The 24,290-nt window shown below is 43.2% G+C and overlaps 1 protein-coding gene across 4 annotated transcripts in view; it reads left to right on the forward strand.

Annotated features, from left to right (window-relative positions):
* MYO1B (myosin IB) overlaps positions 1-24,290 on the forward strand; it is a 194,660-nt gene that overhangs the window by 28,157 nt on the left and 142,213 nt on the right. For all 4 annotated transcript variants that reach the window (XM_055122358.1, XM_055122357.1, XM_055122359.1 and 1 more), the window contains exon 2: positions 8,130-8,273. In XM_055122358.1, coding sequence (XP_054978333.1) covers positions 8,139-8,273 — 135 coding nt within the window. In that variant the 5' untranslated portion in view covers positions 8,130-8,138. The remainder of the gene's footprint in view (positions 1-8,129; positions 8,274-24,290) is intronic.

The raw sequence follows: 24,290 nt of genomic DNA on the forward strand, positions 1-24,290 counted from the left end.
ATTAGGGTTTCATCAGAATTCTAACGAATTCAAAAGGATGTAGACTGAAGCTTGAGGGGCAATGAATTTGGTTTATTTTTTTCTTATCTGTACTCACCTTGTGATTTCGTTTTCAATTGTGAACATGGTTGTCTAATGATTAGAAAGATTATTTGAAATTTCAGAAGTCTTTTGTTTTCTTGCCTTCGCGCACTTGGAGTAGGAGGTCCTCCATCAGCGAGGGGAGAAGTACCATGTTTATTCACTGTGCATCCCTAGCACGTAACACAGTAGTCTACCAAGTAGATTCAATATTATAAATGGTGTTTGAATGGAATAGAATAGAAATTTAATCTATCTGCTCTCAGAGAAATGAGATTCTGTACTATTTTAAAAGATCTAGGAAGGAAATTTCAGTTTTTCTTCATCACTTAGCTCATAATATTAGGTAGTGAATCAGGCCCTTTCCACTTGGCCCCCTTTGCTTTTGTTTTGTCATCGGGATTTGCTAAGATTTATTTTGCTCATGAAATCTTGCCACATTGGCTCCATTTTCTTACTTAAATGTCTTTCTCATGTTATTCTTTGCAGCATAAATGAACACTTTGAGAGCCAAATGGCTCAATTCTGTTTCCTGTCCTTTGTTGATAATATTATGTTTTTAGGGGAAGGGATGAAAGTGGCTCAAAGCCACAGTCCTTACTTTGCCTTCTGGCCGGCTGTGAGGAAACCAGGGCCGGCAGCTGGGAGAACGCACATTATTGAATGACCCAGTGGTCAGTTGTCAATTTGTATGCATGTTTTCCTTTTGTGTTCTCTGAGTGCTTAGCCTGTCTTTGAGGCTATGCTCTGTGCCTTTGGGGAAATAAATATGAATAAGGTATGACTTCAAGGAATTGATTCTCTGGAGAAAAGGCTGTCATGCATCCATGTAGACCCTGTAAGGAGGTTAATGGGTGGAACTGGAGTCAGCTAGAACAATGGTTAGACTGAGACCTTTTGAAAGTGCTGCCTGGGATGTATATTGCTAATGATGCTATGGTAGGCATGTTTAAAGCATCTCTGTAATGATCAAAGCAATGCACTTCTGCTTTCATTATCTTTCCGGTAAGAGCCTTCATATAGCATTGTTTGATATTTTCCTTCAGATTTAAGATTATGTTCCTGATTTAGTGTCAATCCTTGTTAGTCATTGTAATCTCTGCTCTGATTTGTGAATGATTATGCATAGTCAACAATAAAGCTCTCTTAAAGATCCACATGGGGGCCAGGGAGATAGCTCAACAGGCTCGGCTCAGGAGGCCACTGCTTCACTTGCAGGAGGTCCCCAGTTCCATTCCTGGCACAGCATTCACTTCCTGGATCATTGAGCCTGGAGCAATCTCTGAGTACCCCTGAATCTGTTCTCCGAGTGTGTTCTCCAATGCGATGCTCTTGGGAAGTTCGAGTGAGATGGAAGCTTTGTTTCAGCCTATTCCATATCTCTTACAAGTTATCATTAAGTTATGTATTAAATTGGAACAGTCCCGCCACATTGCCGTTCAGATATCAAATAATAGAGTGATCATGTGTTTCCTACTGCTGGGCTTTGTGGGGTCAGACTATCTCTGGGGGCAGCAGGGCAACTGGGGGGCTCTTGACTCAGAGGTTGCTGGGTGTATCATCTGGAACAAGGATGGCGTCAACACCTCATAGGTGGTTTATAATTTGAGGTTGATGTCTGGGGTAGATACTTATATTTAAATGTTAGGTTGCAAATGGCCATTTTAAGGTAGTATAGGATGTTTATGCTGCAGTTCGAGCAATCCTTGAAGCGACACTTTCATTATTTTGAACTGTATTTTTACACTGCAAAAGATGCCAGCAAATGAATTAGTGCTTACTGAACTACGTAATTAGTGACTTTGGAAGTTTTGGCGACGAGAGTTAGTGGCGTGGAAGGAATGGCTGCAAACATGTTTTGTGTTTCTAGGGTGGTCAGACAGGTGGAAGGAGCTGGGGTACCAATGGAGTCACCTGTTGGTAAGTGATGGCTGGTGACTGCTGACTCGGCACCCTCCGGTTCCCAGGCTTTCCTATGATTCCTCTGAAGACCCCTCTAGTGATTGTACCTTTGTGTTTTATTTTAATTGCTTTCACCAGTGTTGGGATAAAAAGTTAAAGTTTTAAAAAATAGGAGAGATCTGCTAGTGGTGTAATACCTCTTGTTGGACTCTGTGCTTGGTATTAAAATCAGCTGGGGATCTCAGTTGCTCGTCTGGCAGGAATGAGAAATCGAGAGACTCAGACATCACAGTGGCTGGGTAACTAGGACGGATGTACGCCTGAAGACAGGTGGACACTCAGGCCGGGCCAGAGGGCTAGGCAGCTGGACAGCAGGGTCCATCGCAGAGACTTGTCAGCTCTTCTGTGTATTGGTGCTGTGGCAGTGGTGTACATACCTTCCTTCTCTGCTCCAGCTTCATCATCACTGTGGACACTGTTTCCCAGGCCCTGGCCATGCAGATGCCATGCCTTGGGGTAGACAGCAGATCTGACTCCTTTGGATTCTGTCCTGAGAATTTGGTACTCCTCACTCAGATTGCCTGTTAGCCCAAGATAACCGGGGGCCCTCTAAAGGGAAAATTAGATGTAAACAGAAACAGGAAGGACTTTGGAAGTATGAAAAAAAAGAGATGGATCCATTCTGGCTTTCCCCTTTGCTCTCCAGCATTTTTATATACTTTCTCACTGTTCCTTCGGCTTCAGAGAGTAAAATGCCCAGCCAGTATAATGCAGCTCTTCCCACGGTGGCCAAAAACACCACCAGCCCTTCTTCAGAGGTTCAGTTAACTGAGACAGTAGCCTTTGTTTATTGTCTCTGCAGCCTCACTTGAGCCTTGGGGGAAATACCTCTATCAATCAGCAGCTCAGTTTTGATTCTCATGGGGTGGAGGGCTTGGTATGAATTGTCCTAGGGTTGTTACGCTCAACCAGACTACTCGGACAGTGAAGAACTCTTAGAAGTGTCATTGGCATTGTTGGTCCCTGTAATTCTGTGGACTAGTGACCCACACTGTCAGTATTGCCCAAACCCAAGGGTTTGAACCTAGAACTTGGCCTGACTTGTCTCCTGATCACGTGCCTTCGCTGTGGGTGGACCGAGTCCCCTGGGGACAGTTAGGAGGTAAGCAGCAGAAGAGTAGACGGGGCCTCCCTCACTTTGTAGTATCTAGATGGAAGGGTGGGAAAGAGGTAGCCCTACGCAGCCAGGGTCAGAGGTCACATCGTTGGTGTACTTGGGGTCACACTTCCACCTATAGGCAGAGCAGATGTCCTTTGTGGTCCCAGAATTTTCCTCTGGCCTCTGGCCAGACCAATTCTGGGGCAAGTTTGCCTGTTTGGGGAGGTCCTTAAGAAGTAGCCAGCACATATTTGGGCATTCATAATTTCCTTGAAATCGCTAAACCCCAGAACTAACCTGGGGCAATAAGCAATCTGAGTTGGGCATACCAAATTCTCAACCCATTCATCCAACTCCAGAACCAGGGTGTTTTGGGGGTGGCAGTGGAGGGGTTGGATTTGGACCCATACTGCTTGTGCTCAGAAATCATCAAAAGTCATTCTTGGAGGTGCTGAGCGACAGTATGTGTTTCTGGGAATTCGAACCGGGCCCTTGTAGCCAAAGGGCCAGCCAAACTCCTGGACTAGCTCTTTGGCCCAAGAACCAAGTTTCACTACAAAGCAGGCTGTGACCAATCAGTTCCTTTACTATTCGTGGCTAAAGTTGTCAATTCGAGATAGTCGGGTCCGTGTCATTCCCGTGTGCTCCTCAGTGCATTGCTTATAACACCACTACTTTTATTTGGTAAGTTGTTTGCTTTTTATCAGAGAACATCCACCCCAGAAGCCTAAATAGATTCTCAATGGAGAATAATTTGGCCTCCATAACCGAAAACTTGAATTCTGTGGCATAGGCCTCAGGCATAGCTTGACCTAGAGGTGTGTGATGTTATCAGGATGAGTGCAAGAGTTTGACTTCCCCTGGTTCTGTACTCTTCCACTCAGACTGGCCCTCTCATCAAGACACATGTGCCATAGCAGGTTCAAGTAGCACATGTGGAAGGCATGCCTCCAGCTGGAGAGCAAACCTGGGTCCTGATATTCCAGACCAAAGCCCCAGGTCAGGGAATGGGGAGTGTGATGGCTTTGAGGGTGATCCTGTAAATATACTGCCTTGGATGGTAGGGTGAAATCATCGTCTCAGGGACATGGATTCCCATGGGAGTCTTGGGAAGATAGCAGATAGATCTCAGTGTTTCCAACAAAAAGTATCCCCAGGGCTCCACTCAGGAGCCCATTTAACTCTCCCTTGTGAATTCTTCTGATCGTTTATGGAAATCTTGAGTTAGCAGATGATTTCGAAATGTGTTCCCGTGGTGAGTATTGCCTCTTTGGAGGAAAAGGGAATCATTTTCTCTCCCCTCCACCTTTCCTTCTGTTGATATGATTGAGGGGTGCAGGGAGCATGAGAGAGAATAGTACTTATGCTTAGTTGTGGTGCTCAGGTACTTGGCCGAGGTGTTCCCTTGGAGATGCTCCTTTCGCCGGTTGCACGGGAGCTCACTAGGGGTTGCACTGTTTAGTTGTGGTGCTGTACCTCACATGCCCTTGAGGGCTTGTGAAGGACCACACTCATTCACTCATGCTGCTTGCACCCAGCAGTTAGGGTGTGGCTGGAAGTCACTGGTGGGACCAGGGATCACAGATAGGTCGTTTGGGTGGCACTGGGAATTGTCCTCTGTCTTCTGCTGGTGAGATAGGCACTTCTGCCACTCAGCTTTCTCTCGGCCTCAAATATTCTTTTGTTGTAGCAAATATCGGCTAATTCCTGTGATCAGTCAACAAACAAAGTCAGGGAAGCAAACCATGTGAAGTAAGGTAGGGAGATCTCTCTACACTCTTCTTGGTGTTCCATTTTTACCCTGAGACTGACGCTATACCTAGATGCTAAAAAGAGAAACAAAAACAACATCCAGAAAAGCAAAAGCGAGATATGAATGAAACCTTCCTTGAACAAGTCGACGAATGCATTGCCTTCTTCACTGGTTTACCATATTGTATTTTATTTGGGAAAAGTGTTTTCAGAATTTTTCAACTTGCTTTTAAGGTCACAGAAGTGGGACCGTATCCCAAGTAGTACTCAGAGGACCCAAGAACCACATCTGGAGATGCTCTGGCAGTGAATTGAACTTATGATTCAGTTCAGTGCACTGTGGTACTGCTTGCTCCCAGGCCATCTGGGGCCACCATTGGTGAGTGTTAGGGGGCCATGAAGTTCCTGGGCTTCAACTTGGCATACACTCAACCCCTGAGCTGTCCCCGCCACCCTGGAGATTCACATTTAGCCAGTGGAACTCAGCCTTTATTTTACCTCTCCCCTTTGGTTTATAAGGTTGGGATCAAACCCATAGGACTTGCTGGAGACGTGTATTTGAAAAGATGGAGAAGCAGGTAATTATGGTGAAAGGCTGTCTGTCTAATCATCATTACCTGCAGCAAAGCTTTTGTCTTTGTAGGACAGTTTCTATAAATAGACTGGGAATCTACCCCAGGGCAGAGGGTTCCCATTCCTCTTCTTTTTGCTTAATTTAAATTGCTAGTTTGTGGTGGTTATTTCTGAAACCCTTCTCAGGTTGACATCCCTCTTAATCCCTTAACTTTCTTCCCTCATCTGCCAAATTATATGTAATGCATCCCAACTAGAGTGCTTTTGGCATTTCATGAGTGGGAGATCTTGAAATCTGATTTAAATGTTAATTGATTGTGACAAAGGTCGGGTACTTGTGTTCCTATTCCTGTACAAATCTTTGCCTGGACTTGGGTGTGGGACCAGCTGTCTCCTGGCTTCTGCTGCATCTCCACAGACTGGCTGGCGTCCCCACCCCGCTGATGTTGTTTGAGAATGTCTGGCCTACTTCAGAGTGTGCGAAGTCATTTTCAGTATTATTGTCACTGGGTTCCAGCCATACTTTTTTCCCCCTTCAGGTGGAGTTGACATGAGGTTAAAAAATGAGCAGAAAGCATATTTGATTTTTTTTTCTCCTTTCAATATGAAATACTTTCTGGGTTGCTTTTGTTCATAGGAGAATGCATTTCTTGTTCTCTCCTTTTTGATTTTGCAGTAACCATTTAATATTTTTTTAAAAAAGTTGGGTAACAGATAATGGATGTATTTCTGGATCTGTAGAAGTCACTACCAATACTCCTTGTTAATTGTCCCAATAGTGAGTAGTAAACAATTGTGTCATCTTTCTCAACATTCCTTGAAACAATCCATGGGACCTGGGGATGTGACTTGGTCGAAGAGCACTTGTCTTGCCTATGGGAGTTGCTGGGTTCCGTCTCTGACATGCCCGCCCCGCCCCCCCAGTAAAAATAAAACAGTCCATCTAAAATGAAATTTCTGTTGCTTGTGTTTTGGAGGGGCATCCTAAGCATGTTTATGGGGACCCTTCTGGCTATTTTTGGCCAAGCAGTCTGGGAGTTAACTAAATAAGATGTGATGTTGCAAGGGTTCTGTGGTGTCCTGGATCACCCTAGTGGTGTTAGGGGGAGGTGGGTCATTTCTAGGGATGTACCCAGTGATGCTTGGAGGAACATGTAGGGATGGGGGTCTGTTACATGCAAGACTGCACCTCTGGACTATCTTCCAGCCCTTGTGCTGCCACTCTTGAAGATGCAAGGTGGATACTCCACATTAGAATAGGGGAACAGTGTTTTCATTTGTGAAGTTTTAAGCAAGTAGGTTTCAATGATGTTGATAGAAATTTGATTAGAATCTGTGGGAATTTAATGTTGAATAGCACCATGCATGAGTATTAATTAATGATGGGGGTAAAATCAGCCCTAGCAATGCCTTACTTTTTCTGCTTGCTAGACTTTCTATATTGAGTTAAAGGGAAGTGAAAATTTTGAGTCTGTTCATTGATGACTTTGGTTTTATCATGACCTGTCTGTTGAACTGACAAGAACATTGCAATGAAGCCTTCTTGACAGAAGGCCATCGCTGCTTTACAAGTGGGTTGTGTTCTGTTCTTTAAAGATTGGGGGCCAAAAAGATAACTCAGTGGGCTGGGCATGTGCTTTAAGTATTAAGAAGATAACTTGTTTTAGGACCACCAGGTGTCATCCCCAAACCTGAAAAAGAGTACCGATGCCCGAACTGAAATTCCCCTCCATAGTTGTGGTGTTTCAAGTGGATATTGAATTCTTTAATATAAAATGTAACCCCCTCTTTAGTAATCACAGCAGAATGTCTTAATCTCCCTACGCCTCCCTGTATCCTCTCACCTTCTCTTTATTATTATTGCTGTTGTTATTGTGGTGTTTGGGGTCACCTACTTCTCTGATTTCATGCTTTGGCGGCTTGATTGCCGGGGGTTGCATACCTGGTTAGGGTGTTGTGGTTCACAGCAGCAGAGCTACTATAGAATCATGCTTGGCACATGGGGATCAAACTCCGGCAAAGCTGGTGCTCTTCCACTGAGTGCCTCATCACTGAGCTGTAGCCTCCTGCCTTAAAGTGGGAATCTAGTAACTCCCTTGGTCTCTAAGAGTTACAGTGAGATATAAATTGATCGGTACATGTGATGTTCTACTACAGCATCTGCTCTGTGGCAGGCAGTCAATAAAAGTTAGTGTCATTCTAAAAACATTTCCTGGGGAAACGCGTTCAGCATTTCATCTTGGAATGCTGGGATGTGCTCCTGGGGGAAGCAAGTTCATGGCATTCCAGCCTTCCCATTGACATGCAGGGGGTGCTTCCCAGTCATGGGTTCCATGCTCTGGCTGGAGTTATGCAACTTCCTGTGGAGAGGGGAAGATATGAAGAAGAAACTGGACATATGGGTTTCCTAATATCTCCTTGTGTAAAGGACTTGGCCTGGGATGGTTGACGTTGTGGCAACAATTTGGTAAATGGAACTTCTAAGGGCTTGATGTCACCATTAACTGCCTCAGCGGCTTCAGCTAGGGACTGTAGGGAGGAAGGGAATGGCAGTTATGAGGCCTTTGGAGTTGCTAATGATTCATTCTTGTGGTGGAGCTAAGAAATGTCAAAAAATAATTTTGCTCATTTAAACGAAACCCTTTCCCCTTTTTCCCTACAGTGGGAGACTATGGCCAAGATGGAGGTGAAAACGTCACTTCTGGACAATATGATTGGGGTTGGCGATATGGTTCTTCTCGAACCTCTCAACGAGGAGACCTTCATCAACAACCTCAAGAAGCGCTTCGACCATAATGAAATATATGTGAGTATCTAACACAGGTTGTTGGCAGGGTTTGGACTTGGTATTCGGTGACTCCCCCACCCCCTCTTTGACCTTTATGTCTGCTCTCAGAAAAGCCAGAGATGCCTGTTTATTCTCTCAGGATTGTACTTTTTCTGAATAGAAGCCTCTCCTAGTGGAACTGGCAGGCATGGGCAGACACTATGCCTGGCCATGAGGGCTGGATGGCTCAGTGCCCAGCCTAGCAGTGCCTGGGAGTGTCAGGGATCATCCACAAGTAAGCAGTGCCAGGGATCAAACCCTTGTGTGCTAGGCATGTTCTCTACTAATTCCAGCGACCTCCTCAACCCTCTAGAGGAGTTTTGTGTTCACTCCTTGGGTGCCTGATCAGTATTGGTTAAAATCAAGTGAGCTGTCTCTTCCTAAGTTTATACATTGCTGATAGAGTGCCAGATGTGTGCGGAGTCACTGTGTGTACTGGTGACTGGGGGAGGGGTGACGGTGAATGCATGTAAATGGCTGGGCTTCTGCTTTCCTTGTAACATGGATTTGGGAGAAATTTTGAAATCCCTTGGCATCTTTTAAGTCCCTTTAGAAGATTGGTATTCTGAAGGCTGGGAATATGGCCCAGTGGTAAAGTGCATGGTTTGTGTGCCTAGACCAGGGTTTGATTTCTGTTATTGCAGCAGAGAGAATGATTAGCATCTAATTATTGGGAAGAAACTCATTAAAGTGCAAGGCAGTAAGCTGTGAAAAATGTCATGAACCTTATTGACGTTTGTAATTTTCAGGGATAGGAGCAAATTACCAGATAAGAGTATGTCTTTGGATTCTGGAGATATAGGACAGTGGGTAGGACTCTCGCCTTGCATGCACCTGACCTGGGTTTGGTCCCTGGCATCCCATACGGTCCCCTGAACACTGCCAAAAGTAACCTCTGAGCATCACCAAGTGTGGCTCAAAAACCCAAAACCCATAAAACAAAAATCACCCCAAAACCAAAACTCTGTTTGGTACCTGGATATTTGAAAACCATGTCCTGCTACACAAAAAAGTATAATGCAGTATAGGAAGTTGAAAACAACTACATATTTTCAACAATAGGAGACACTTTGTGTTTTAAAAAAATTCAAAATTAAAAAAAATAATGATAAAAAATTCTTTAAAAGGATTTCACAACATTCCTTTGATTATCAATTTCCTTAAATATATTTAGAACCTGAGTAAAATATACTTCTATGCAACTCTCCTCAAATTCATCCCAAACTCAGAAATCTGCATCTGTTCAGATTAACCTGTGGTATTGACTGTACCAGTGAAATGGGGCATGAACTCATAAACTCCTGACAGAGACAAAAGCAGGGTGGAGTGGAGAGGAGTCCACTTGAATAGATTCTGCTTTGTTTGAATTCATGTCTCATATCTCCCCTTTGAAAAATTCCTTGTGTGCTTGATTACTGAGACATGCTTCATATTTTTTTTTTGTTAACATCAACAAGTGCAGGAGGAAATATAAATAAATGAAGGAGAGATCCTTGCTGTCATGGGATCAGCTAAAGCTTGTTACTTGTAAGTTAAAATGACATGCAAAGTGATGTTATTTTATGCCACTATTTTTTCCAAACAGCCAGTCATACTTCAGGGATAGCTTTGGATATCTTCTTAATGAAAACATTAGTCATCATCTGGGAATTGCGCTCTTTTGATTTGTTGGTTGGAGGTCTGATGTGGGGTGTTGACAGTAACATGAGCTATGGGAACATCGTTTTTGGAATATTAATTTGATAATTGAATTCAAAACTAGGCTGAGGTAAGTCACCTGAAGTTCTGAGCCAGGTGGGAGAGGTCTAAAAATACTACCACAGAGTGGGTAAGAGAAATGCTTGGTTTGGCAGAGAGACCCGGGGTCACTTTCCCTTCAAGTGTGGCAGTTCATCTTTCAGGTGGGAAAACGAGAGGTTGCTGCAGCTTGAATGGAAACAGATCTGAGAGCAAATAAATGGCAGGCTTGAAACATTGGTCTCTGAGTTGGAGATAAGAAGGAATCAATTATATTGTAACTAATTCCGCTGGTCATTTTTCTTTTGGGCCCTAAGAAGCACAGTATGCTTTTATTTGAACTTAAATAGAATGGACAACAGAACATTATTTGCATTTAAATACCTTAGTTGCTGGTGTCCACTAAAAAAAAAATTTCCCCTTTTTAACAAAATGCTAAATGTTAGCATTCATGAGTCTTTGGCAGATAAAGTGTCTGGTGGTCAACCCCACATGATTTTATTTTCTGACTAGGAAGGATCTTTTGTGCTATAAAACAAAAGCATAAAATTGCCTTCTGCTTCCACATATGCATATAAGTGAACATTTTCCTTCATACTTTAGGAATATCATTTCCCTGAGATGTGTCTCTTTGTATTGGAGTTTTAAACACACATTGGCGGGTCAGACATATTTCTACGGCAATAAAAGAAAAGCAGGCAATGTTTTTAATGAGGGTGTGATTTGTGGATGTACACACATATTTCTATGCAGAGAAAGAAAAACTGGCTTTGGGATAACATATGAGGACAAAGAAGGGATAGAGATTTTTGTTTTTAGATTGGGATTATAGGGTTTGTTAAAATCGGGCATTGTTTCTAGTAATAAAAACTTTGCATAGGTGGCATATGGTCCAAGTGGTAGTTCACGTACCTAGCATGTGCAAGGCCCCAAGTTCCATCTCTGGCACAGCAAGCACTGCTGAGGTGGTGCTAGTGGTCCCCAAGCACTGTGCCAGTGTGTCCGGACACTGGACCAAGGAAGCCCCAAGAATCTCAGCATTGCATGTCATGTGTGCCACCCTTGGGGAATCAGGGCATCACATGTTCAAGATGTGCTCTGCCTTGAAGCTGCAATCATGGTCCTGTCATTTATATGTTCAGAGGCCATCGTTGAGAAGGAGCCAGTGAGAGGAAGAAAACTTGGTGGAGGCTTTTGAACTCTGGGGATAAACCATAGCCCCGACTGGGGCTCATATGTGAACCTCTGAACTGAGGGATGCACCCCAGATGGCATCCTGCCATCTGCCTTCCTCCTTTGCTAGAGTTAAGAAATAGTCTCTGCCTTTAAGACCTCCTGGGAGGGGTTACTTTGCCCTTGGATAAGAATTATCAACTCTCTTATCTCCCTGTGACCCTTTGACTCTCCAGCTCGCTGAATCTGGATGTGGCCACACGACCTCATATCTCCTCATTCTCAGCAATGGAAAACAAATTATCAAATGCTTCCTTTCCAGCAGGTCTGACTTTGGGGCGGGGGGGGGGGATCTCCAAACAATAATAGTGAGTTTTTTGTTGAAATATTGAATGTAATCAGAGTAAAGAGAAAGTAAAGTGAAATTTATCAGCTACACAGACGGGGTGGGGCGCTGGGGGGCTGGAGGTGTGGTGGGGAGGTTTACTGTGGTTCTTGGTGGTGGAATATGTGCACTGGTGAAGGGATGGGTGTTTGAGCATTGTGTAACTGAGACTTGAGCCTTCATGAAAGCTTTGTAACTTTCCACATGGTGATTCAATAAAAATAAATGAATGAATGAATGAATGAATGAATAAATAAATAAAAAAGAATTCCATGTGATCCCCTCATGCTAAACATGAAGCCCTGGGGGCCAGAGTAGTAACGCTTGCTACGAAAAGCCTGTGCTTTACCTGTCTCAGATCCTGGCTTCGGTTCCCCCGATAGCCCAGCTCTCCTTCCCCAAGTAAACGCAAACCAGACCCCCAAAGCAGCCAGCCCCCTCGCCATGATTTCTGGATAGGCCCTTGGAGTCACATGCTTCTCAAAGTCCGGACTCTGCTCTCAGGAGAAAAAGTGTGAGGCCTACCTCCGGGACTGGGGGAGGGTTCGCTCTTCCCTACATGGACCCAACCAAGTCATTCTATCAACACGGCAGGCAGGAAGGGGCAAGGCCTGGATGCTCGTGAGGCCCCTGCAGGAAGGCCCTTGTAGTTTGGTAGAAGTTCTGTCCTGAAGTGGCCTCGTGGATGTTGTTGTCCCTAGAGGATGTGCGCTGCTTGGAAGCATCAGGACTTCATCCAGGTACCCCCAGTGCATGCCTCACGCTCCTGCCCGGAGCTCCTCACCGCTGCAAATAGGTGCCCCTGGGACACTGCGGGTATAGTGGAAATCTGTTTACAGAGAAATTTCCTTGAAATGTTTGCTTCTCTCACACCATGTATTTCTGCCTCCTTGGCACACCCTGTTTTTTTGTTTTTTTTTTTTTTCCCCAGTCATGCTAGCACAGAAAAACTTTGCAGGATGGTCATACCTTTTTTTTTCTTTCCCCACCCCTCCAGTAGTCATAAAATCCATGACGATTAAGTGGTGTCACACAGGTAACTCAGAGCTTATCCTGCTTGTGAATGCGTCTGGATTTGTTTTCAGTGGTTATGGTCCTCGCAGCCCTTCTTTGAATGGGAAATACTTTTAATGCTGACATAAGTAGATTTAAGCCGGTTTTAATCTGTATTGCCAGGTTATAGATCTTCTAGGTCCCGAGGTCTGAGTCAGTCCAGTTCTATAATCTTATGGTAAATGGGTTATAGCAGAACTGACTGCTTTGAAAGATTTGTAAAACTTGCCTTTGTTTTTACAATTAACATTAGGATTAGGCTTCCTTCCTAGCAGTGCTCTGTGGCCAGGGGCAGGGGAGGGCGGGGGGAGGGGAATCATACCCAGATGAGTGGTGCAGGCCTGTCAGTTTGGTGCTTGGGCTCGGGAGTGCTGAACTCTGGGCTGCCTTGAAGGGTCAGGCGCGTGCTCCAGCCCCGCGCCACAGGCCTGGGGGCGCAGGTGCTGCTTTAAAAGATCCTCAAGTGTGTGCTCCAGGACTATTTCTTCCTCATTTGAAGTGTGTTTACACACTTGTTTAAAAAGTCTCGAGTTGGTTCACGGCCTGCCGGTTGCTAGAAAGTCTAACTCTGGGACCATTCCCAGCCTGGTCTCTGGAGCAGGGCTGTTGGGTTGAAGGGACGGAGGAACCGGGGAGCAGAGACGGGAGCATTGCTCCGAGAGGCTCAGACGTGGTTTCTGTCCTCTCTCTGGGCAGAGGGCAGTTCAGGGGCACGTCAGTTCTTTGGTCTTGTCTCTATGTGGGGTCAGTGGCTGGAGATGCAGGTGGTGACAGTCCCGAGCACGGCTATTCTGCGCCTCTCCATGTCCTCTGCCAGACCTCCTTCCGGCCACCTCAGCCATGCCCCCTGCTCCGTGGTCACATTTCATGGGACTTGGGCTAGGATGGGCCGCCCGGCCAGACAGTTTTCTGTATTTCGGGTGACCGGTCGGGACGGTGGTTCTGTTCAGGAACAGGAAAGCAGCAATTTAGACAATAACGAGGTCCAGAGAAAATTTTGCTAACTAAAGAGCCAAGTCGTCCATTCCCTGTCACTTCTCACAAAGAAGTATTTTTGGTGCTGACAAGTAGATTTAGTCTGTTTTTTCTCTGACTTATTGTGCTAGAGACCCTCCAGAGAAAGGAGGTCTGAATTAGTCCAATTTTGGTATTTTCAAGTCAACACTAATTGTAAGAATGGCTGATTTATGAATCTAGTCAAAAGTGTCTTAAGCTTTGGAACTTGCTAGTATAACTTGGATCCCCATAAGGGTACTTTAAGGAAAAGTGACTAACTATACCTAGAGTCTATTTGGTTTAAAATACTGCATAACTGAAGAGATACCTCAGCTGGAGGAGTGCATACTTTGCAGGTGGGATGCCTGGTTCAAGCCCTGCAATTCCTGACCCCCTGCAACACCATTAGGTATTGGCACTTCGATACAGTGTGATAACACCATATCCCTAGAGAGTATAAGCTTCCATGCTCTTGTAAGCCAGTGTTACCTTACTTAGCACTGCAGCTCTGTCATCCCGTTGTTCCATCAATTTGCTCAAACGGGCACTAGTAACGTCTCCATCGTGAGACTTGTTGTTACTGTTTCTGGCATATCAAATACGCCACGGGTACTTGCCAGGCTCTGACGTGCGGGCAGGATACTCTCGGTAGCTTGCCTGGCTCTCCAAGAGGGACAGAGAAATTGAACCCAAGTCGGCCATGTGCAAGGCAAATGCTCTACCCACTGTGCTATCGCTCCAGTCCAGTATTACCTTAATAAAAATTCATTTAAATTGATTCTTTACATTCTGGAATTGTAGTTAGGAGGGATGTTGGACTTTTACTTTACCCAGAGAACCCAGAGAACAAGAACTGTCTTTCCTTCCACCTCCCATTCCATTTTATCCAAGGGAAGAGAGGAGGGAACCTTGGAACTGGTGAAATGACATGTCTCAACTATGTATTTGGTTGTATATGAGCCCAGTGGGCTGGTTGAATTGGTAGATTGCTGGCGAAAACAGGGGACAAACTGTGTGATTTTAGGAATGAATTTTGGGTGTTTAGAGACACACAGCACTTAGATGGCTGAAGTTAGTTTAAGAAATAGTGATGAGGCTGAAGAGAAATGTTGTGTCTCATTTCTGAACACAGTCTAAGCTCTTAGACAGCTTTATAATTTCTTTTCATAATAACATGACACTTTTAATCTTTGCAAACTCTCTCAAAGTCTTTGTTGGGAAATATGTTCTTTGGGGCTGGAGTGGTAGTACAGGGGGTCGGGTGTTGCCTTGCACACAATCTCAGGTGCTCATGTGCTACCGTCTAAGTTTCCTGTATACAAAGTCCATTTCATAAGAGTTGGCATTCCAGGACTCGTCACTGTGCACATTCTGGTGGCCAGTAGATCCCAGCTGAGGAAAACTGAATTTCTGGAATCACAACAGGTGCTCTTTGTGGGATGCCTGCTGTGTGTAAGGGGCTAGGTTTTGTACTATGACACACAGCATCCTTTATTCATCATAATTAAGTGAGGGAGAAAGTAGATTCATCCTTCTTGTTCAGATGTGGATATTTTGGTCAAGTCTTTGTAGGAGGATCACAAAAAAAATGAAGACTTGGGCCAGGTAACATGGAAATCTATACAACATTTCATACACATTTAAAACTCTTAATACTGCATGACATAGAATCAGAATCAAGAACTCAGAAACATTTTGGATGAGTTGGGTTAAATCCATCATACCCTCTTCTCAGCATGTGCACCAAGTGTAGTTTAAACCACTTACCAGCTGCAGCTCCGATTCCTAACCTTGACATTCAAGGTTCTGTGTTTATCATCGACACTGTGTCACTCACCGATCTTTGCTCTAGGCAAGCCCTTCTATTCCCTGTCTCTGAAGAGAGGCTGGGCAGACCTTTGTGCCTATGTCTCATGCTTTCATTCACCTCTTAGCATGTGCCAAACTTTCCGTTCTTTGAAGCCTAAATAATAGTCCACCGTATGTACACCCATATTTTTCTATCCCATCCCTCCATTGATGGAATAGGCATCACTTCTGTGAATAGTACTGTAGTCACTCAGAGTGTACATATACATATATACATATATATGTATATGTACATATTTATGTATATATGTAGATAGATAGATAGATAGATAGATAGATAGATAGATAGATAGATGCCTGCTCGAGCAAATCGATGAGCAACAGGGTATATGATGCAGTCTCTTGCCCCTGTGCCTGGTTATTTTTATTGGGGCCCCTCAGAGGGGGGTGGGTTGAGTTTCCCTCCCTGCCCCGAGTAAAGCCCCAGCAGCTGAAGACCTCTGAAATCCAGCCATAGCTATGCTCAAGGCCACTCTCTGACATGTTCCTTACGCAGAGGAACCCAGGTGTGGGGGACCGGGGCAGAGATCTCCAAACCTACTTGGATCAGGACTGGGCCTCCTCCACCCAGATCCCCCATTTTCCAGTAGCTTGGCAGCCACACCCACAAACTGCATCTGGCGCTGAGTAATCCCATCAACGGCCAGTATCCAGAGACTATGAAAAAAGGCTCCTGGAAGTATGCGCAACCTCTTATAACCTAATTCTCCCTCTCGAAGAACCTGGCAAGGTACCGAGAGCATCCTGCCTGCACGGCAGAACCTGGCAAGCTCTCTGTGGCATATTCGATATGCCAAGTACAGTAACAATGATGGGTCTCATTCTCCTTACCCTGAAAGAGCCTCCAATGCAGCACCACTGGGAAGAACAAGTAAAGAGAGGCTGCTAAAATCTCAGGGATAGGACGAATGGAGACTTTACTGGCACCCGCTCGAGTAAATCGATGATCAACGGGATGACAGTGATACAGTGATATATTTATGACAACAATTTTAGCAGAAATTTCTTCCATTAAAGGGGTAATTCAATTCAGCTACCACTAAACCCAAGTCATTTCCCACTCTCTTTTAGAGGAAACACTGCTGTGTTATCACACTCATGTTACACAGGTTCAACCCAGGAACTCAAGACTTCTTGGGTCTGTCTTGGACCTCTGAGGTTCACCAAGATCTTCATATCCGCTATTTAGACAGTAAGAGAAGAGTCGTATAGTTATGAACCACTTAAATCATGTTTTACCTGGTTTTATGACTTTTATGGTTAACTTTAACTTTGAAATTTTATGTTTTTATGATATAAAGTCTCACCTTGTGAGCTCTATTCTTGCCTCCTCTGGTACTCCTGATTGTAGACCCATGATGCCTAACAGGAACTTTTGCATCAAGAAAGCTTTTTGTTAAATTATATATATATGTGTCACTGTATCACTGTCATCCCGTTGCTCATCAATTTGCTCAAGCAGGCACCAGTAATGTCTCCATTGTGAGACTTGTTACTGTTTTTGGCATATTGAATATGCCATGGGTAGCTTGCCAGGCTTTGCTGTGCGGGCGGGATACTCTCGGTAGTTTGCTGGGCTCTCCAAGAGGGGCAGAAGAATCGAACTCGGGTTAGCTATATATATATATACATATATATATCTCCAATATATATACATGTATGTATATGTATATATACACACATATACACATATGTATAGATAAATAAATATGTAAATATAAATATATATAAATATAAATATATATATTTATTTAAAGAAGGCTCTTAGCAAATGCTTTGCTTGCTTGTTAAATCTAAATTCAGTCAAGGCAGTTGTGTAACCTTTGAAGTGTTGTATTTCCTGAGACCCTACCATCTGGGCTTTGTTTATTTCTAGAGGTATAAGAATCTCCACATGTTCGCATGGTCATTTAGGAGGCAGCTCAGCTTCTTACAGGAGAAGCTGTCTGTTACTCAGAGTTCCAAGGGACTGGTGTATGGCACTGTGCACACAGGCTTCTCGAGATCAGGCAATCCTCTTGGTCCTTTGCTGGAAGCTTCCCAGGCTAACAGACAGTATGGATTGTGTGTTCTACTGAAAGAAAACAGATTCTTGGCTCCTTGTGCAGCTCCCACTCGTCTTAGATGGCCATACCACTTAACCTCTTCCAACTCCGTTGTTATGAATATAATGATAGAGGATCCACATTTCTGTTTCAGGGATTTAGGGGAGGGGTATTTCAGTGTACACAATAGGTTGGCATCTTAATAGGTTTGTGGGTGAGGATTTTAAGGAATGAGTGATTGGAACCAAGAAACTAAAATTCAAGCTGAAGACAGACAGTTGGTAGACAGATGGCTTGCCTACTTTAGGTCCTGTCAAAGAACGGGCTTTAAAGATGTGGTATGAAAGAATCCCATATTAAATAACTAGCACCAAAATAGTTACCATGGTGAAAACAAATCACTGTAGGGTTTCCTTATATATTTCCCTTTTATTGCTAATTATCATTTAATTTTCAGTGTCATATGGGAAATTGAAATGTTCACTTTTAGTCTTCAGGACTTGTAAAGATTCTAATGTTTTGAAAGCTGTGATGTGAAAGATGAAGAAACATTTGTACTTTCCTCTGTATACTAAGGCTTCATTTTTGTCAATTGTGTGGAGAAATGCATGGATAATCCTATGGAATAGACACTCACTGTCACACTGTTGTTCCATTGTTCATCGATGATGGACAATGGGGCACCAGTAACGTCTCCATTGTGAGACTTGTTGTTACTGTTTTTGGCATATCGAATTCATCATGGGGAGCTTGCCAGGCTCTGCCGTGCGGGTGAGATACTCTCGGTAGCTTGCTGGTCTCTCTGAGAGGGATGGAGGAATTGAACCCGGGTCGGCTGTGTGCAAGGCAAATTCCCTACTTGCTGTGCTATCGCTCCAGGCTGAGATACTCACTAAATACTAAAATATCACTAATTTGAACAAAATTTTATTTAAAAAATCATCTTATGTATTGCACAAATTCTTATCATTTCACTTTCTAATTATGCCTGATCAAACTTAGCAGTGTTTGAAAGTGGTCTTAGGACCACTGGAGTCGAACTGTTTTAAACTTTGTGTGAGAATCTATAATTTTATATTTCAGAATTATTTTGGTCCTTCCTCCTTTCTCTCTTCCTCATTTTTCTCTCCTTGCCTCCATTCCCTTCCTTCCATCTCCCCTCTCTTCCTCCTTTTCTTCCTTCCTCTTTCCCTCCTCCCCTCATTCTTTTCTTTCCTTCCTCTCTCACCCCTCTCTCTTCTGCCACCTCTTTTTGTATTTTATTGTTTTTGTATTACTGGCTATTATTTATTTATTTACATAAGGTGAAACCTTAACCTGGCCTATCAACCTCTTCTCCTCTATGCAAATTCTTATGTGAATATTATATGCATATTTTTCTGGAGAAAGGTTCGTGGCATTTATTGGCATTCAGATAGATCAACAACTAATAAAACTATTTAGTGGAGACTGCAAATTGCTGGCGAATGTCCTTTAGAAAGACTTTGGTTTTTACTGTAATCATAATAGAGATACTCAATAGTATTCGGTTATTTACAAGGCATTTGTTCTGGAATGCTACAATATCTGAAATATGAAGATGGAGATTGTTTTGACTTGGGAATGTTTTCACATTCTTGATTTGTCTGCCCTTGAGCAGTAAGAGATAAACGTGCTAATTGAGTTTGTCCTTTACAGAAAGGTACAGCTTTTTCTCTCTCTTCCCTCTTTCCTTTTTACTCCCTACCTTTTTTCTCTATTTTTGCCTACTTTTCCTCTCCAAGATGTCAGAGGGAAGTGAGGGGTAGAGGAAGAAGCTTTTTATTTTCATGTTGGTGGTGCTTGGATGTGCCTGAGGACTTGGGGGTCTGACGGAAGTTGAGCATGGAGGGGGTGAGCTAGGAAATGACTGGGATGATTAGAAGGTTAGTTACCCCAAGTAAATATGTACACTAAGCAGATCTACACACATGTATACACATCCTACACACATATGCACATCTGGGCGGGGTAATGCAAGTCATTGTTTTTGATCAAGAGTGTAGAATTAAACCCAATTGTGAGGTCACCTTGTCCATTATGTAGAAATAGTCATTTGCAGTGTGATCAGTATACTAAAACATCCTCTGGATTTCGTTTATTTGTACTTTGGGCCACACCTGGTGGTGCTCAGGGATGACTCTTGAGTCCATGCTCAAGGATGATTCCTAGCAGGGCTCAAGGAGATGTATGTAGTGCCAGGGATCAAACCAGGTCTGCTGCATAGGCAGATGCCTCTGCCCACTGTCCTATTGTCCTATTGTTCCAGCCTCTGACATCGATTGTGTGTGTGTGTGTGTGTGTGTGTGTGTGTGTGTGTGTGGGTATTGGGGCTGGTGGGTACACCTCGCTGTGCTCAGGGCTTACTCCTGGCTCTGTCCTTGGGATTACTCCTGGTAGGGCTTTGGGGATCACATGGGATGCTTGGGATTGAACCTAGATCTTGAGAAAAGCCAGCACTGTACCCTGCTGTATGAGCACTTCAGCCCCCATCCATGGGATTTAATAGGAATTGGTTAGGGTTTTTTTTTTTTTTTTGAATCCTTGGCAATCTGAGAACCAGCTTGAAGTGAGATCACAGATCACAGTCACTGACATGACCTGCAGGGAAAAGAGAACCTTCTTGGGCTTTTTTGGTCCCTTCCCTACCAGAACTCAGGAGAAGGGCATTATGGTCACAAGTCTCCTTTGAGGGCTGGGTGGGTTATATAAATTGCCACTTGCTCTCAGTTGAATAAGTGAGTGGGACTTGAGCATGCCAGTGGTTGGTCCTTCCATTGTACCATTTTGTAAAGGTTAAAGTGCTTTTTAAATTTTCTTTCTCCTTAGCATATACAGAATAAAAGTGCCCAGCCGTTTCATCTGTATGCTTGATATTAAGAAGCTGTGTCTTATCTCCCAACTTCCTGATTTTAGCAGCTAATGAGGATAGTTTCGATTAAATTTAGTACATGATAAAATAAGAAAATTACTTTAAGTGATACCCAGTTTTGTTTTTTGTTATTTAAAATACAATTCGCAGGGTATATAATTTCTAAATCCAAGTGTTGATTGATAGGAAAATGAACCCTCTGGTCCCTCTGTTCTGTTCTCCAACCAAGAGGTTTACTTGTACTGGAGAATGCCCAGAGGGTTGTTATCTAAAATGAGAGTTGCTTTATAAATTCCTCTGAGCCAATCAGATGCTGTCAGGAGTCTCTGCATTGTATAGGAAGGAGAAGACTCTGCACACTTGGAGTATTTTAGTGGCTGGAAGGGTCTGTGAGTCATTAGTCAGTGTGCTAAGCGGAAAGGAAGAGCCCCATAGATGGCCAGAACCGGTCTCGTAGTAGAGGACAACCGATTAGGAAGTCAAGGTTAGAGATAGATTATCTGAAACATACAGAAAGTGAAATGGGGAGATATCTCCGTTTACTTTATTGTTTGCATCTTTAGACTGATAAAGCTAGTTCTATTTGGTCCCTTTTCTCTTTCCGTGTGTACACGCATGCACGTGCACATTTGTGTGTGCAGGAATGGGGGAGTTTGGGGGGTGGGGTAGGCAGTGACCCACACCCAGAGGTGTTCAGGGATTACACTTAGTTCAGCTCAGGGGTTACTCCTGGCAGGGATTGGGACCATATGGGGCTAGTGAATGCTCTGGATCAGTGAAATTCAAGGCCTTACCTCTCTGACTTCTTGGATCATTTTCTGGAGCAGTGAAGTAAACCAGCATCATGCCCCTAAGAAGCAATCTAAAGCAACAGCCATTTATTTGCACCATGTTTTCTGGGACAGCAATTCAGGCTGAGTTCAGGTCTGATCTGGGGATCACATGTGTGATTTTAGTCCTCTCATGCTCCCTGGGGCTAGGTGGTTTACAACAGCCTTACTCATGGGTAAGAGGGTTGGCAGCAGATTATGTGGTTCATCTTGATTATCCATTCAAGCTCTCCCACAGGCTAGCTCGAGTTCATTGATTATAAAAAGTAGAAATTCTAGTGCAATATACTTTCAGTTCTTTGCTATATCTCTTTGGTCTTGGTCTCTTTGGTCAAATCAAGTAACATGAAATGTATGGAGAAATAACTCCTTTTTTTTTTTTTTTTGGTAGCATACCAAAATCACATTTAAAAGATTTGTCTATTCAGAATGGAAAGAATTGTTCCAGCCATCTTTACAAACCATCTGCCCTAGTTGGACAAGAAATGGTGAGGAGAGAATTTGTTCAGTGGTAACAAATGGCAAATAGTTTTAAGGAAATATTAAGTACTGTTTGTAGTGTGCATGCTGTCATATTTCAACACAAGAATAATTGTATGAGGGGCTGAAGAGAGAGAGTACATCAGGTAAGGCGCTTGCCTTGCACTGACCTTGGTTTGATCCCTAGAACCTTGCATCGTCCTGTGAGCAATGCCAGGAGTGATCCCTTCCAGGAGTGCAGAGTGAGTGTTGTCCCAAATGAAAACAAAACAAAATAATAATCATATGAGAGTTAATGACTCCTACTATTCACTTTCTTGTTGATGAACTGTGTGAATCATCCAGTTAACAAATACTTACTGGATGTGATTAAGGGGCTGTACCTGTGATTAAGGGTGAAAGGGAAATAGCTAGGGACACTTGTCCACTTAATTCAGAATGTATACAAGTTAGAAGTAATGAAGAGGAACATTCAACCTGGTAGTGAGGCTTTTGATTTGAGGCAGCAGTTTTTTTCTGTGCCAGAATAGTGGCAGATTTTTATCGAGTCACAAGATTAGCCGCCATGAAATTTGGTTTTTCAAATCGATGTGATAGGGACTGGAGAGATAGTAAGTGGGTAGGGCACTTGTCTTGTGCACAACTGGCCTGGGTTTGATCCCTATTACCCCATATGGCTCCCCTGACCCTGATGAATACCACTGTCAGGTGTGGCCCAAAACTCCAGGAAATAAAAGAGCGTCTCGATAATTGGGCTCTTCTCTAATGACAAAATATCTATTTTCTTTGTTGCACGTAAGAGTTACTTAGAACCCAGAGTCCTGTACTGTTCACTGAAAGAATACTGATCCTAAGTAAACTTAACAGTTGTTCAGGGAATAACCGATCATTGTCTCTTCCTATCAACATGTGTAACACAATTTTCTTTTTTAGCTAGGAGTTATTTAGATAATAAGTTTCAAACATTTCCACCTGTTTGCTTAGATAAGTTGCAGTCCAAAGAAGCCTTCCTGAAAAAAGTCTACTGGGTTAAGTTAGGAAACTTGGAGCCGTCTTTCATCAGACTACATTAGTTGTATCCCTGTGGTGGAGCATCAGAAAAAAAATGCAAAAAGTTTCTTGGGAGCTGAGCATCCTGCTCACAACAGGTTCTTCTTCACTCTTGATATTATATTCATAAAGAATGAAATCATATATGAATATGGCCTTTTTCCGCTTAGGGAACTGTTATATGGCCAAATATTCTGACCTATGTTTTTAAAAAGAACAAGAGGACAGACATTCTGTGTGTCTGTTTTCCATTTTGTTTAATTTTGTAAAAATACCCGGCAATTTCCTTGATTTTAGTAGTAAAATTAGTATTGGTAAAACTGGTAAAATTAGTAGTGGTAAAACTTGTTAGGAGAGAATGTTTCCTTTTGCTGAAACTCTCAGGAAAGGGGGAGGCTAGAGGTAATTTCTATCTTGGTTTCAGCCTCTGACTTGTTTAAAATTTTTGCCACCTATATATATGTGTGTGTGTGTGTGTGTGTGTGTGTGTGTGTGTGTGTGTGTGTGTGTGTGTGTGTGTGTGTATATTTATTTATTCCTATTACCCTTTCCTCCTCTTATCTTTCTGAAGTTGAAACTGAAAGGAAAAGTTGAGACATTAAGATTGAATTACTGTTTCAATTAGATCACAATTACAATTGATTGAATGACTTTTGCTTGTGGCATTGACCTAGTCTTGCAAAATGAACTAGCCGTATACTTGGCTGCCTGGAATTTAAGATATAAATGAGAAAACAGTAAGGAGAATTCTGGTTTATGGTTTAAGAGGGTTAGCATGTGCTAAAGTACATCACTGATCTGTCAGAAAGTTAAGTTCTACATTCTCTTTATCTTATCTGACGCAATAGCACAGTGGGTAGGGTGTATGCTTTGCATGGAGCCGACCCGGGTTCGATTCCTCCATCCCTCTCCAAGAGCCGTTAAGCTATGAGAGTATCCCGCCCGCACAGCAGAGCCTGGCAAGCTACCTGTGGTGTATTCAATATGCCAAAAACAGTATCAACAAGTCTCACAATGGAGACGTTACAGGTGTCCGCTTGAGCAAATCAGTGAACAACAGGATAACAGTGCTAAAGTGCTACAATTTATTTTAGAATTTTATTTTACTCACCATGATTTACAAAACTCTTACTGTTAGGTTTCATGCATACAGAATCATAACTACATACTCTCCAGGCATGGGTCCGCTACCCTCCAGCATTGAATCAGGGAGTCTGAATGTCCCCCAACTCCCACCACTATGAGCTCAGTTCTGTAGACCATCACAGATTCTGTTCCTTGTGCCTTCTATTGTTCCCTTACTATGCTTCTTTATATCACACATAGGAAAGAGTTCATTCTGCCTGATTCCCTCCAGTTTTATCCATATGGAAGCAAATTGCATGATATTGCATGTTCAAGACAAAATCATGCAATTATAGTTGAGTGGTATTCCATTGTCTTTATATATCACAGTTCATCTAGTCACTAGTTCTTGGAAACTTGAGT

The sequence above is a fragment of the Sorex araneus genome, chromosome X (assembly GCF_027595985.1).
Source record: "Sorex araneus isolate mSorAra2 chromosome X, mSorAra2.pri, whole genome shotgun sequence".
Classification (NCBI taxonomy): Eukaryota; Metazoa; Chordata; class Mammalia; order Eulipotyphla; family Soricidae; genus Sorex; species Sorex araneus.